This window comes from Montipora capricornis, chromosome 1 (assembly GCF_036669925.1).
Source record: "Montipora capricornis isolate CH-2021 chromosome 1, ASM3666992v2, whole genome shotgun sequence".
Lineage (NCBI taxonomy): Eukaryota > Metazoa > Cnidaria > Anthozoa > Scleractinia > Acroporidae > Montipora > Montipora capricornis.
In genome coordinates, this window is record NC_090883.1 from 37788167 (window position 1) to 37803166 (window position 15000).

General features: G+C 38.5%; 1 protein-coding gene across 1 annotated transcript in view; it reads left to right on the forward strand.

Annotated features, from left to right (window-relative positions):
- The first annotated feature begins 2510 nt into the window (after window positions 1-2510).
- Window positions 2511-15000, forward strand: part of LOC138041777 (sodium/myo-inositol cotransporter-like) — a 22553-nt gene continuing 10063 nt past the window's right edge. The window contains exons 1-11 of the mRNA XM_068887488.1: window positions 2511-2746; window positions 5205-5276; window positions 5675-5779; window positions 7945-8004; window positions 8804-8908; window positions 9117-9222; window positions 9319-9399; window positions 10164-10372; window positions 10460-10595; window positions 12021-12128; window positions 14215-14365. Of these exons, the coding sequence (XP_068743589.1) occupies window positions 2651-2746; window positions 5205-5276; window positions 5675-5779; window positions 7945-8004; window positions 8804-8908; window positions 9117-9222; window positions 9319-9399; window positions 10164-10372; window positions 10460-10595; window positions 12021-12128; window positions 14215-14365 (1229 nt within the window). The 5' untranslated portion in view covers window positions 2511-2650. The remainder of the gene's footprint in view (window positions 2747-5204; window positions 5277-5674; window positions 5780-7944; window positions 8005-8803; window positions 8909-9116; window positions 9223-9318; window positions 9400-10163; window positions 10373-10459; window positions 10596-12020; window positions 12129-14214; window positions 14366-15000) is intronic.

A 15000-nucleotide genomic window follows, 5' to 3' on the forward strand; every position in this document is an offset into this window, starting at 1 on the left:
TGCTTGTTCCTTTTAACTCCCACTTGCTTGCCTGCGTCTGGTTTGTCGTTTTTTGTTTTGTTTCAGTTGTCGTGGAATCAAAGCTTAAAATGACGAAACCCTTTAGCATGGTCCCAAAACTAGACATTTGAAAGTTCGTCGAAGAATAGATTACAGTGTTTACAGGGGAGTTAATGTCACAAAGTTCCACAACGGGTAACAGTGTGTCTAACTAGTGTAAAGGTCTGTCCAAACAGGAGATGTTTTGCGACAAAACATGTTAAACATTGTTGGGTGGTAATACATTAATTTTTTTTTCGGCGGTAATGCTCGTCGTCTCGCTTACAGGTGTAAATTTCGGATTTTGGTCTCACTTAGGTTGTTCTGAGCAAAATGCCATCATATTTAGCCCATCTGTAACTGGGAAGGTCTCGTTTAGGTTTGCAAATGAAGAAACAACCAAATTCCAAAGAAGTGGCCCCTGGTGGGCTAACGAGTCCTTCATAAATCTACAACTATAACTTGGTAGTAAACCGACTTTTTCGCCACGAGGGAGTAATAGCTATTCCGCTTTAACATGATAGTGGCAGACTATGGTTCTGGTAATAAATCATTGTATGCCTTAAAAAATAACTCGGTTATCTCTACGTTATAATCTAATCTAACGGTATGGTAATTAACGAAACTCAATACATCAGTTGATGCCATATCCTTTGGTTGCCTAAAAATAATTTTTGCGGCCCGGTTTTGCAGTGAAGTGTTTCAATTGAATTAATGGTATCCATGTTAGTGCACGAACCTAACAAGACAAGACCGAATCTAATAGACGGTAAGATTACACTAAAATAAAATTTTAATAAAACGGCCTTTGCTAATAACCGACACCGCTTTAGCAGTTACACGGGTGCATCCAACGAGAATTTACCCTAACCCTAAACATAGCATTGTTAAACGTATTTTATTATTGAAACGGTAGATATAGGCATATTTTTATTCTCTAAAAATTTTTCATCTGTTCGGATTTCCTAGCTGAAAGTCTACTGATCCGAAAACTATACGGATCAAAACTTATCTTTTCGAAAATTTCAGCCAGACAAAAGGCTCCCGGAAATTCTAGGTGACATTTTTCATATGTTCGAAAATCCTAGGAGAGGCAGGCAGGCAAGAAATTTTACAAATCGTCTTCCGAACAGATATTTTCCGAAAATTGACGTTGGGTGCCCTTGGTTACAATTTGTTGACAAAGCTTTTCTGTGTGGTACCCAGGTAAGTTTATGGTCCACCGTCATTCCAAAGAGGCGAGCTTTTGTAACATAACATAGGACTGAATTTCACGTACCGCAGGCAACCCAGTGTACGCTATGTGGAGCGTCTAGTTCCAATTAACAAATTGATGTCAGTTTTTCATGCGTCTGTCCTGTTATTAGGGAGCTTAAGCTTGCGCGTTTTTGAGACGCGGACGGCAACCGGGAGAGAACATTTCGCGTGCTAGGACAGTGGTGTCACCCAGGTTTTTATATTTATCATCTCTAAAGGAGAAAAGATACTTAGTAATGTAAATGTGGTTGTGTGAAGACAAGTTAAAAGGAAAACAGCTCACTTCCGGTTGCCGTCTGCGTCTCGTGAATTTCTTCATAACATTGTCTAAAGTAGCTGTGGATCCACGAGGTGATAGCGGAGTGGATTTGCTGACTACTTTGACAATATTATTATGAAATTCATTGTCAATAACAGGACAGACGCATGAAAAACTGACATCAATTTGTTTTTTACAATAACAGAAAGGCAGAGGGGTCAAAATTAAGTCAAAACACGAGAAGAACGCGAGCCAAAATGCGAGAAACTTCAATTTTCTTGACGCTGACGTGACCAATATCGCGTCAATTTATGTGTCTGTCCGCTATTAGCCAATGAGCGCGCAAGAATTTTGCAGTCATTGTAAAAATTGCACTCGATGTCATGTGATTACCTATAGTTATTGCATTGACCATTTTCACATTCCCCATAATACACCTTGTTTGCCCCCCAAATTTTGCATAAACCCAATTGAATTCACACTCTTGGGAATATGCAGTGTCTCAAGAGCATTTGAAAACAACGGTTTATGCAAAATTTTGGGGGGCAAACAAAGTGTATTACGGAGAATGTGAAAATGGTCAATTGGCACATAATTTTTCCTCATTTAATCTTACCCGTGAAAAAAACGTATCATTTTCAAGTCGCTTAACGAAGTCTACAAACAAACCTGTTTCAAAAATGTTAAGCGACAGAACGGCTGCCGTGAAAACACGGCCAATGCTCTCTTCGCGGGGAAGGCATGGGTGGAAATGGAGCACGAAAAGAGCGTGCCGTCACGCGTGCTCAGAGAGCGTGACTTCTAATATTTTTGAACTTGTATTGAGAACGCTCGCAGATATACAAGTCCAATTATTTTTCTCTAATGAGTAATAATAGCATACTGATGATTTTCGTGCACTTCAAAGCTCTCTCACCTTGACAAGGTCTTTATTCAAACGGTACTGGGTGTGACCATCAGCTATTACCCATGCAAACCTTATTCGATTCACTCAGGCGACGATGAGAACCAATCGGATTTCGTTTCTCTGGCGCGATAATCAAGGAGCAAGACCCAAATTCTTTGTGCTAAACAGCGACTTTAAAATAGTTCAATATGGCTCAAAATCAGTACAAACCTCCTGGGCTTGAAGCATGGGATATCGTTATAGTCGTGCTGTATTTTGTTATCGTCCTTGGCGTCGGACTCTACGTGAGTGAACATTTGATTTTTTGTATTGTGATCTTTGCAGTGTCGGAAGGAAAACATGTGTAGGGCATGTGTTTACAGTTGTGTGGCTGCATGTTAAGATTAATATAGATTCTTTCTTCTGCGATAAAACAATCTTAATGCGACTTGTCACTAGGTATTACTGATTCTTTTATGAGTACTGCCCTCGAAGTCTTGGAGACGAATCATAATGCGCTTCTCAGGGCGCTTATGTTTTGAAGGATGGGACAAAACAATGCCATTTACAGTGACTTGTCGGAAGAGTTCACTGAAGGATAAAATATCAGGTTTCACCATAACATGCAGTGGAAAAACTTTTATGTCCGGTAGATAAATTTAGTTGCATTTTTCGCAGTGCTGTTCATCAAGAGAAGTTATTTTAAACCCTTGAGGTCAACAGCATATTTTTGGAGCAAGTGAATTAAATTTACACGGAAGTTTTTCTTGTACTTTGTATTCATTAGCTTTGAGTAACAGAAAGAAGGGACTGGAATTCATTGAATCCCACTTGTCTCTTAAAGAAAGGTTTTTCACTTTTCTATCATCCAGAATTTCAGATATATGGCTTATAAAAAACCAAATGAATCAAATTTCTTTGATACTTAAATTTATGGTCCATATTCTCACAAGAATCCTCCAACTTGTCATCTCGGTTTCATTTGAGTACCACTTGTGGTGTGAACCTCTGGAGCATAACCGTTAAATCCCGTATCAGTGCTACTGACCGCTAAACATAACAATACAGGCAATTTAAAAATATTCTAGATTTTTTTGTGACATCATCACCTCTTTCCTCCAAACGTTCCATTTTTAGCCACAGTTCTCAAGCCTCAGTTAAAACTTTCAACAGACGTTCTTTTCGTAAATGCATTGTTTTTATGGCATCTCAGCTCATCTAGTGATTCCAACCTCCAAAGTTCTCTCAATGAATGCACTTCATAATCAATGATTACTCCTAGCTACACAGTATTGTGAGTGACATCCTAGCTGCACATAATTTTTTGCTCCAGTCCTGCAGAGATTATCTGGTGGAACTTTTTCAGTGGCAACAAATCTGCAAAATGTTAGTTTTGTTTAGGTCAGTGTCTGGACCCATCACCAGGCATAGGCATGATAGAGGACAAAACAATCTATAGCTTGGATAAAGTTGATGTCATTTAATGATATCAATGTGTTACTTAGCAGTTTTTTTGTTCTAGTAGTTGACTTGTTGGATTAAAAAAGAACAGCTGTCTTGCCTACAATTACATTAATTTAAAATAGCCAACTACATGTACCTTTTAATTTGTGTGTAGCCAGCTTCTTCAAACTTATTTGAAGCGCATTTTACCCCTCGTTATGCTTAAAGTTCCCCTTTTTATAATAAAATTTACGTTGGGAAAAAAATGGGAGAAATAGCTGTAGCGATCACTTGTAAGAACAAAACATTGTCACAACAAGACTTGAGAAAAATGATGATGGAAAAAAATGTGATCTTTTTAATTGGAGGAACTTAGTTATCCTTATCTACATGTTCCAGCACTTGCCATTAAGTCCCTCTTGATTGAAGATTATGGTGTTTTTTGCTTAGTTGGCTAGAGACACTGAAATCCTCTTAGAAACATCACTGGCCACATTTTGCTGGTCCAGGGGTTAAATTAGGACAGACTGCAACACTAGGAACTTGGTTCCCTATAGACCTTATTCCAAAATGGCCGTCATTTAAATATTCTTTTGTTTTTATTCAAATTAGCCCTTGATGCCTCGTTCTTGAGCAGAAAATTCAAAAGAATATTTTGCCTTGAACGAGGCATCAAGGTCTAATTTCAATAAAAACAAAAGAATATGTAAATGGCGGCCATTTTGGAATAACGTGTATTCTTAGCAGTTTTGGTTTGTGGGTTCTTTGATGTCCCTTTGTGTCTATGAACACTAAAGGTTTGAAAGACTGGGCCTATGGTTTATATCCCGCAACTGGTGTGCAGTTATATCCATAGTAGGTTTCGGAAAAAAAGGTAAAGGTACATGTAGAAGGGGGAAGCTTTTAGGGGGAAAGGGCTCAGGGAAAGAGGATCATGATAACTGGAGTAAGTTATAGAGTAAGTTATGTGGTGTGATATGGCCAGATCAGGTAAGAAGATGCAAATTTGGGTAGCATGGTGAAGAAGTGTGTGGTAAGGTGAATATATGGCAAGGAAGGTTACGGAAGAATGTTCCAGATAGGTTAGCTCATGTGAGACAACCTGTTCCAATAATATTGTAAAAGCAAGCTATGGAAGAGGGGGTGAAAGAGCATATTACACCAACAGAAGAAGGGTAGCTATAGGGACAAAGGCATGTTTGATAATGGCAAAGGAAGGACAAGGATTTCCAGAAACTTAGTAGTTAATTTCATTAAAATTGTATTATCTTGTGGCACAATGTAAATGTTTAATCTTAATTTAACCAATCTTAATTTCAGGCCATGTACAAGTCAAATCGTGGCACCGTCAGTGGGTATTTTCTGGCTGGCAGATTTATGACTTGGCTTCCAGTAAGTGTCTAGGATACATGTTCCATTTTCCATTATCGTAAGTATTAATTTCTGGATACCTCTTCTGACGCTCCCTGGCTTGAGAAGTGTGATGACTGAAAGGCCGAGTTTTAGCAGCTCTCAGTTTTGCTGGGAAGCTGTGATGTAAACAATGCCTGAAGCGATAAACAAAAACTGCTGACTTTCTTGCAGCCAGGTCCAGCCGTGTTTTATGTCTGTGTACAAAATTAATTAAATTGTTATGGTGGATAATCAGTTAATGAAATGCAGACCTGTTTTGACTTGTTATAATCAATCCCTTCACAAATGCATTGTGTTGAGTCGCCCTTAATTCTGAGCTTAACTAAGGTCGAATTCAATGTACTCTACTTTTCAATGTGGTTATGATCTTTGTTTAGGTTGGAGCATCCCTGTTTGCCAGTAACATTGGCAGTGAACACTTCATTGGCTTAGCTGGGTCTGGAGCAGCAGCTGGAATTGGTGTTGGAGCATTTGAATTCAATGTAATCAAATATGATATTAGTATAAAATTAATAAAAAAGTTATAAGTATTTATTCATGTGGGTAGCCGCCAGTGAAAACACAGAATTCCCATGCATGTGTACTGCTTTAAACCCAGATACTGCAAAACATAACAATGTTACCGTAATTATAAAGTTCTGTTATTACTGTAACAAATTTGCACAAAAAATCATTGGTACACGTTACATATATGTGGGATGCTCAAAACAGTTTCAATGCTTACAAGCAATGCTCTTATTAGAAGGTTCGGCACTACAATGCTGTATCATTTATCAGCAATATTGTGATACCAAATGAAACAAGGATTATTGCTGAACAAGGTGCCGTCATTATTGTGATGTAATACGTCACCGTGGCAATGGTTAAGCCCTGTAAAAACACCCATTACATGTATTTTGTCTTTAGCTGGTTATTTCTCAAAAACAAACTTGGTCACCCCATTTGTTATTTTTGAAAATAATTAGAAGGGCAAGATGAAACTTTCTGCAAAGTTTAAAAGAATTTTGTACAGCGGATTAAGAGCCACCTTAATTCTGTGATTTTTTTAAACTTTGCAGAAAGTTTCATCTTGGCCTCTTTTCATCTTGATCACTTTTCAGCCATTAAAAAAAGGGGGGGGGGGGGTGGGGGTCACCGAGTTCGTTTTTGAGTTATAGGCAACTAAACTCCAAGTATAGGTGTTTTTGCTGGGCTCTCCTGTTGCCAAGCACAATTTTCTATGTTTATTTGGAAAAAAAGCTGTAAAAACTACCATTTTTCTCTGTGACACACAAAATTACGTACATCGCAGGATATACGTTGAGTATGCACGACGAATATTGAGCGCACTATGACCAATTCATATTTGGACATTTGTCACAATGTGTTGAATAATAAATAAAGATATCCTGAGTTTAACAAACAGTAACCTCTTTGCATTCACTTTCATAAAAGTTTGGGAAAGACCTTTGTGAAGGAAATCCTGCATATCTTATGAATTTCTCCGCCTCTTTGCTTTTTTCTAGATTGAGGTACCATTGTATATCATACAATTCCTTTTTTAAGTTATGTACAATACTTGTAAGATATCTACATTAGGTTTAATGCATAGTTCACCTATGTCAGCTCGTCATGATAAAGATGCAGACTGCCCTCCCATTATGCACTGTGTGTATCTGTCTCAGACAATATTTGAGGTTGGGAGCTGGTGGCAACAAGGAGTCCCTGCTGACCAGGGACTTAATTAGATGCATTATTTTTCATTTGTTGATGTCACAAAGTGTCTGCCAACTAGCTAAATCCTTCACGAAGGAGGTCCAGTAAAAGCTTGCAACTGAACCTGTTATTTACAATAATTTAATAGTCACTAAAGTAAAACATGAGGAGTAAGTTTGGAAATAGTCAGCAGCTCATGCTGTGAGATGGCACTCCTTGCGAACATTAAATTTTGTTGGGCTACTTAACAATTATTCCATGAGCGCGCGTTGGATATGAGATGGTAAATAGCCAACGAGGCGCGTAGGGCCGAGTTGGCTATAACCACTCTCATATCCAACAAGCGCGAATGGAATAATTGTTTCATTAAATTCCTTAAACTCCAAAAGTTTAGAAGTACGAAATACGAGCAAAAAAAGCGAGAAAATCCTAGCAAAATCGAAAAAAGTTGATGAAGATGCGATGTTGTGTAATACCTCGTGGTCAGACAGACGCAGGCTCATCACAAAAACATTTCTTACCTTTTCGCGTATCTCTAAGCTTTGAAAGTGATCCAAACTTTCCACAAAAACGTTTTTCTTTTGCTTTATACCGAAAGAAATTTCGCTTTCTGGCGTAAACGTTTTTAGTTTAGCAACGCTAAGCGCAATCATTTACCATATAAGGTCAAAGTAAGGTATATGAGCTGATAACCTAGATTGAGTGAACCAATCAGAGCACGAGAATTGCATTATCCGAGGTTGAGAATTTAATAATATGAAATAACACAGTGCGACAACCACATAAACCACATAGTTATTTCTGTTGTTTGAATCTTAAGCTTACCAAACTTGCCATATAAAAGGCTTATTTGAATGTTTGATATTTAAATTTAGGGCTCTTTTTACAAATATTAAGAAATTATTATTTTTTTATTATCTTTTGTGGTTAAACCTTTCATTTTCTGTTATAGGCACTCATCATACTGCAGTTGCTTGGCTGGGTGTTCTTGCCAGTTTATATTGCAGGGGGGGTGAGTGATGTCATCACGTAATCTACCTCGTCCTCATCTATGTACAAAAGAAGATCTGCAGGCTGTAGTTGTCACCAACTAAAAAATAAAAACACTAAGGGTCGATTATTAAAACATAGTTTAGACGATATTTAACAAAACCGCGTTCTAAGCCATTTTCAATATTGCCAACAATCATATCTAAATATTGTCTGCTGCTGACGATAACAAGAAGGTTTGCATTCCAGACTAGACAACAATTTATCTACTTAAAATATACCGCTTACAGCTGTATAAATAGATTTGGAGGTCCACTAATTGTCTTAAGCCGCGGCTTTAGTTAGACTTTGTTTAAATAACTGGCCCTAAATGTGCATGTGGAGTGCCAGTCCAAAATTGTAAAATTTTTGCTTAAGTTCCTAACCATAATTATTTTGTGCTCCTTTACTGTCCTCATCAATAAATTCAATGATAATATACTGTACTGTGTGAAAACAACTTAATTGTTATAAACAAACTTCGGTCTTTTCCATTTTATTGCCAATTCTGGAACAGTAAACCAAATTAGGATTGCCATGCAGCAATACTAAAATGAGATCCCATTTCACATTTGGATGATTTTCATGGGCTAATTCTATGAGCTGTGCCTGTTCATTTCTATGCTTCCTACTGTTCAAATTCAGTTTTATTCATTTGTAATTACTGTACTCTTATCCTATTGACTTAAGATCTCTTTTCTTAAGACAGTTTAGTTTGATTAGATACTCCATTTGCTGTTTCAATTATTCACAGACAGGTGTTTTATAATTGCTTGTTATAGATTTGTACTCTACCTGAGTATATCAGCCGTCGCTATGGTGGCAAAAGGCTTAGGATGTGGCTCTCTGTTGTTTCTCTTCTTCTTTACATCTTCACAAAAATTTCAGTGAGTATGAAATTTAAGCAGATTGTTGCAAAAAAGTGTATTTTGTATTGCTTTAAGGATGTGCAGACCTTATTAAGTGCTATATGTTAACAACAAAGTGACAGTTTCTTACTTAGCCAGTAATTAAGTGTGCAACTTAAAAAGTTGTTACTTAACGTATGGTATCATGATGATGTTTAGCATTATGTGTTATTTTCTTGTATTTCAGGTCAATTTGTTTTCTGGTGCTTTGTTCATCCGCCTAGCTCTTGGCTGGAATCTTTATTTAGCCATTTTGTTGATGCTGGGAATGACCTGTCTTTGTACGATTACTGGTGGGTGCAGACATATTGGCTGTCTGATGATATCCAACATCTCAACCTTAGTTATATTTATGTAACTGTCTACTCCTCTGTGGTTTATTCAAACAGGTGGACTGGCGGCAGTTATTTACACTGACACACTTTGTACCTTTTTGATGGTAGTTGGATCTCTAACAGTCATGGGACTTGGTAATGTCTTTAAATTAAATCAGAGAATAACTTCAATTATTTACCCCATACAGAATATACCAGTATACAAAGTAGTTTTGCTTTGCCAAGTACAGGAAAGTCAATCAATCTTTATGTTGGTTGTTCTGCCAGCTTTAAAGCTGGTATGATTTGCGGCCAATGGGCCATTTCCGAGTTGCTGTTTGTCTCTGTTGAGTCTTGGTGCTCAACTATACATATACATACCGGTACATGTAAACAGGTAGTTTTATTTCTTCCTTGGCATGTTCCTCAATTATTTTGCTATCACGCTTTGCAAGAGTGCTGTAGGATCATGGGCGTAAGCTGTCATATGTTAACCCTCTTTTTATCGTGAAGGAGAATATCAAATTATGAAATTTTTATATATGAAAAGAAAGAATCTCTTGAGCTTAAGTTTCCATCATCCCCAAGGCTGATGCCCAACGGTCGCCTGGTCGCCTGAGGCACTTTATTTGCAAGCGCAGGCGACCAGATTTCTGAGCAAGTAGCCCAAACGGGCACCTTACTTGATTCATCCTCACTTTCTTGTAAATTTGATCCCAGCTGGAATTAATTCTGGGCTCTTGAAAAAATGACTCAGGCTACTAACTTTTAATGTTGGAAGCCCGAAGGGCTCTCGGAAGTTTTTCTTAGGCAGCAGCCTTGATCCCACTATTGTAAATATATCCTTGTAATAATATTATTGTTTATGGCATTGTTGTCTGGGTTATGTGGCATTCTCACCTTTAATTGAATAATAATAGGTTTTTCAGAGATTGGTGGTTATGAGGGATTGAAGAAGAAGTATATGAACGCAATATCCAATGACACACTGTACTCCAACAGCAGCTGTGGTCAACCCCGGGACGACTCGTTTATTATGTTGCGTGATCCAGTCAATTCTGACATGCCATGGGCTGGGTTCCTTTTTGGGCAAACAATAGCCTCAATTTGGTACTGGTGTGCTGATCAGGTAAATGGAGCCTACATGCAACTCGTATAGTGAGTACTTTTGGAGCATTGCTACATGTAATGAGCATTTTTTTGTCTGTTATGCAAGGTTATTGTTCAAAGAGCCCTTTCTGCCAAAAGTTTATCACATGCACAGGGAGCTTGTCTGTTGGCTGGCTACATTAAAATCCTACCACTCTTCACCCTTGTGATGCCGGGAATGATTAGCCGTGTCCTGTCACCAGGTAAGGTGGTGGGGATTCACTCAAAGGAGGAGGGGTTAGGGTTAAGGTTAGCGTTTGGTGTTTGGGGGGGAGGAGGGTGGTTGGGTATGTTGCAATTGGAGCATTGGTGTGCATTGACCCCACTCCACTTTTGCAGCTGTGTGAGCACCATATTGAAGCCCTCCTCAAGGTAAACAGATGTGAGGACCAGCACTTAAAGCAAGCTTTAATTTTTTGGCATGTTCTTAAATTTAGAAGTTCAGCACAAAGATATTTGCCCTAATAAATAATATTGTGCTCTTAATCAACTGTCTATGGTTAAGATTGCATTAATTTGTTGTCTGGGCTGTTCACCCCTGTCCTCACAATCAAGGTTCCACAATTAGTGGGCTGACTTCTCCTCCTGTAAGGCATTGTTGGCACGAGGCACAGGAGTCAGCATCAGGTTCCCATGGATTTGAATTAGCACCTTTGCATTTGGAAGGCAAGTGGCCAGGATGGGGCATTTGTCTCAAGATGTTTGATATTAATAATTGCTGCCGCAGTGAGTAAGTCTAAAGCAAAACACAAGGGATTGTGGTCAAAGGTGCAAGGAATTGTGGTTATGTGCGAATGGAGGAATTAATATGCGTAGCATGATCATCAGAGCCTGGTGCTCTGTATTTCATTTCACTCCTTGTATCCTCAAACTATAGATAGTTTACTGTCATGCAACAGCAACAACAAAATTCGAAATCATTCAAATGAAAAAGGCCAAGAACTTGGAATGTTGTTGGAAACAAATCTTTGAACACCACTCCAAATCTTAGGTCTGTGCAGTACATCGTTTCTGAGTTATTCACACAATTTTGTATGCAGACTCCACTTGGTCCACCGATATGGCGGACTGTAATCAACTGAAAACATCTGGTGTTCACTTTGCGATGAAAGGGCTTACTTTTCACTGATGAGATGAAATGCATGTGTATCAACACATCTCTTAAAGTACTTTAAAGGCGCAAACTGCTGAGATTCACAGGGATGGACTGTTTTTTTCCAAGCAAATAGCTTTGTATCATGGTGTTGCGCAAGGTGACAACTGCTGTATTTTCGAATTTTGTAGGTCATCGTCAACCTCCTTTAGATAAAAATTCAGAAGACCTTGCGATTTTGATTTTAGAATTTGATGACGTCTCTGTGAAAACCATCTATTGTTTCTTTCTTCTTTTGAGTGGGGTCCAGAAGGAGGTCCATTTGGGGGTCTACGTTTTGTACCGTCCATGCTCAAGACCTATTAAAATCTCCCCTCACTTCCAGGCACGACCGTCCTTAAATTACCGCAAGCATAATTGAACGTCTCCCTTCCCCTCTGGAGCATTTCTACCATTTACTATCTATAATAGGTAAACTAGTAATAATTATTGTTAATTTATGTAATGTTTACATAATGCTCTTGTGTGGTCTTAGACCGTGTTGCTTGCAGTGTTCCAGAGAAATGCATGGAGATTTGTGGCAGTAAGGCTGGCTGCACCAACATTGCCTACCCAGAGCTTGTGCTCAAGCTTATGCCCACGGGTGAGTTGCGTGTATTTGGATATGTGAGGTTTTGCCAACTGATCAGTAAAGTATCAATTGAACTTGTCTAATACTAAGTGGGCCATTAATGGTATTGCTATCAACAGAGCTTATACATGCAATTGGGCGTTTTAGGTTATAAAATCAGAGCTTTTGTGGTGACTATTATAGACATGAGAGCTTAGTTTCTAATTTGCAAATTACATCTTAATCATACAACTACATTACCAATAAATAGAGGCACTTAATCCATAACTGCTAAAGGGCAAAATAATGCTTACGTATTTATGCTGCATCAAGCTTCAAGGTGCAACTTCTCTTTCATGCAGTAGAGTACTTTCTAGATGATAACAATTTGTCAAAAAATTTTTTCCTCCCACAGTCCATTTGGAGATGTATAAGACTTTTCTTAACTACACCACACAGACGTTCACCCAATTATTGGTTAATTCCGGCATGGTGCAGTTAAATCTGGTAGTGACTTCCCATCCTTTTGTTGGCTCATCTGTCTTTGTTCATTGCCTGTGTACCAACACCCTTGTCCGATCCAGTACATGATCTTAACCAGCACTAAGAACCAATGAAGTTTGAAAGGCGTGTACTTTCTTGTTTTGTGGAACCCAAGCTAAAAACTAAAGTGATGGGGAAGTCAGTATTCAGCCCCTCGTTGCTTCAGAATCCATATTATTGAGTTGCTATGGAAAGTAAATGGTGAAAGATGTTGACATTTCCAACATGGCAGAGTCTACTCTCACAAGTCACTTGAAAAGGAAGAAAGATGGAACACTTGCATCACAGGAGTTGTCATTGGCAAGCATTTCAAGTTTTTTTTGGCTGTCAATTTTCTTCAACGACCAGCCACTGTAAGTGAGCATGCCATAGTTGCTCCCAAGATTGCTTTATCAGATGTTAGAGAAGAGAATAATTCCACGAAACATATTTCGCTGCAGGTGCATCGGTGATGTTTGTGATAAGACATTGAAGGCAGAAATGTTATGAACATTGAAAGTGATAATGTCTCGTTACTCCTACAAATCACATGAAGGTACAAGCAAATTATTTGAAGCAATGTTCCTGATAGTAGGATTGCAAGTCAGTTTTGATGTGAAGTAAAGAAATGTGCATACTTGGTCTGTTTTGGGCGTGGTCCTCACTTGTGAAGCACACTGTGAAGAAAGAAGAGTCTTGTGTACTTATGTTTGACAAGAGCCTGTCAAAGCAAATGGATATCCCCATTTGTTCATAGAATCATTAAAAGTACCAAGTGGCCTAATAGCCTTCTTCCATCAGCAGATGAGTTTGCACAAAAAGCATAAGATACTGGCAAGTTTGTCTGGATTGCGAAGTCAAATAATTAAAGGAGAACTAGTGAAGAAATGGACCAATTGCACAGAGACCTTTAAGAGACAAAATAGCTCATTTTGTTGAAGAACTAAAAACCTACATAGACTGATATCACCTGTTGGGGAGGCATAATATATTTTAATTTTTGTAAAATCATTATATTACGGCTTGATTTTGTACTACAATGAGTCCTTGAAAATGGGAAATGTGTCCTTTGAGAAGTCCTTGAGATTTTGGTGCAAAAAAGGTGTAAATTTTTGAATTTGAATTTGAATTTTGATTCGCAGTTTTTTGCGAAAATACTTGAAAAATTTATATCCCGTACGATTAATCTTACTCTTTGTTAGCAGAATAGGTTGCTCGGTTATGCCTATTGCTGTTACCTGGGCCTTTTTGCTGATCGAAAAAGGCAAAACTGCTACCGTGTTGTTGACTTGTTTTGACACGACGACATTTTTTGCAAAATCTCGCACTAAAATGACGACGGTAACACGTTTTTCCCGCCAAAATGACGCTGGTTTGCGCGCGCTCACTGTTTTAAGAGAAAATTTCATACTCGTAATCGTTGTCGTCCTAGAATCTAAAGCTCTCTAATATCCTTAACAATGCTCATGGTGCTTGTTCTTTGTTAAAAATTGTTGATTACAGGGGCCAACCAAAGACTTCAGAAAGTTGTGGTTTTAGCACGGTTACTTTCTCTTTTGACCTGGTCTTTGCTGTATTTTGTTTTTTTTTTTTGCAGGTCTGAGAGGATTAATGATGGCCGTTATGATGGCTGCTTTGATGAGCGACTTGACGTCAATCTTTAACAGTGCCAGCACAATTTTTACAATTGATGTTTATGGAGGATTCCGTAAAAAAGCATCAGTCAGAGAGCTCATGATTGTGGGACGGTAAATAATATCATTTTTATTTGAAGATCCTTGCATTTGACATAATTTGAATACATGTCTTGTGACACTTAAAAATAGTTTTCATTTAGCCTTTGCACTCAATGCACTGTAGTGAAATAAATAATTAATTATGAAATTATATATGAAATGAATCATATGTGAACTGCGGATATGAAATCAAGTGAAGCTAGAGATAAACTAAGAATAAAGCCAGGATTCGAGCCAGGATTCGAGCCAGGATTCGAGACCTAACCTAACCTAACCGAGACCTGACCTAACCCTAACTAGACCAAACTAGACTAGAACCAACGCAAATAGACCTAACCTAACCGATTAGAGACCTAACCTAACCGAGAGATTCGAGAATAAATAGCGGAGAAAGCTCATCTTAACTCGAGTCCTGGCTGGAATCCTGGCTCGGATCCTAGCTCGAATCCTGGCTCGGATCCCAGCTCGAATCCTGGCTCGAAGTTTAGGTATCCTCGTGAAGCTATGATCCTCGCAGTCATGAACGCAATTATTGCAATGGCATAGAGAAGCCTGAAAAATTCAGGACTTCAACGGGCCACCGGAACCGCGAGGTCACGGGTTCAAACCCCGTTGAAGTCCTGAATTTTTCAGGCTTCTCTACGCAA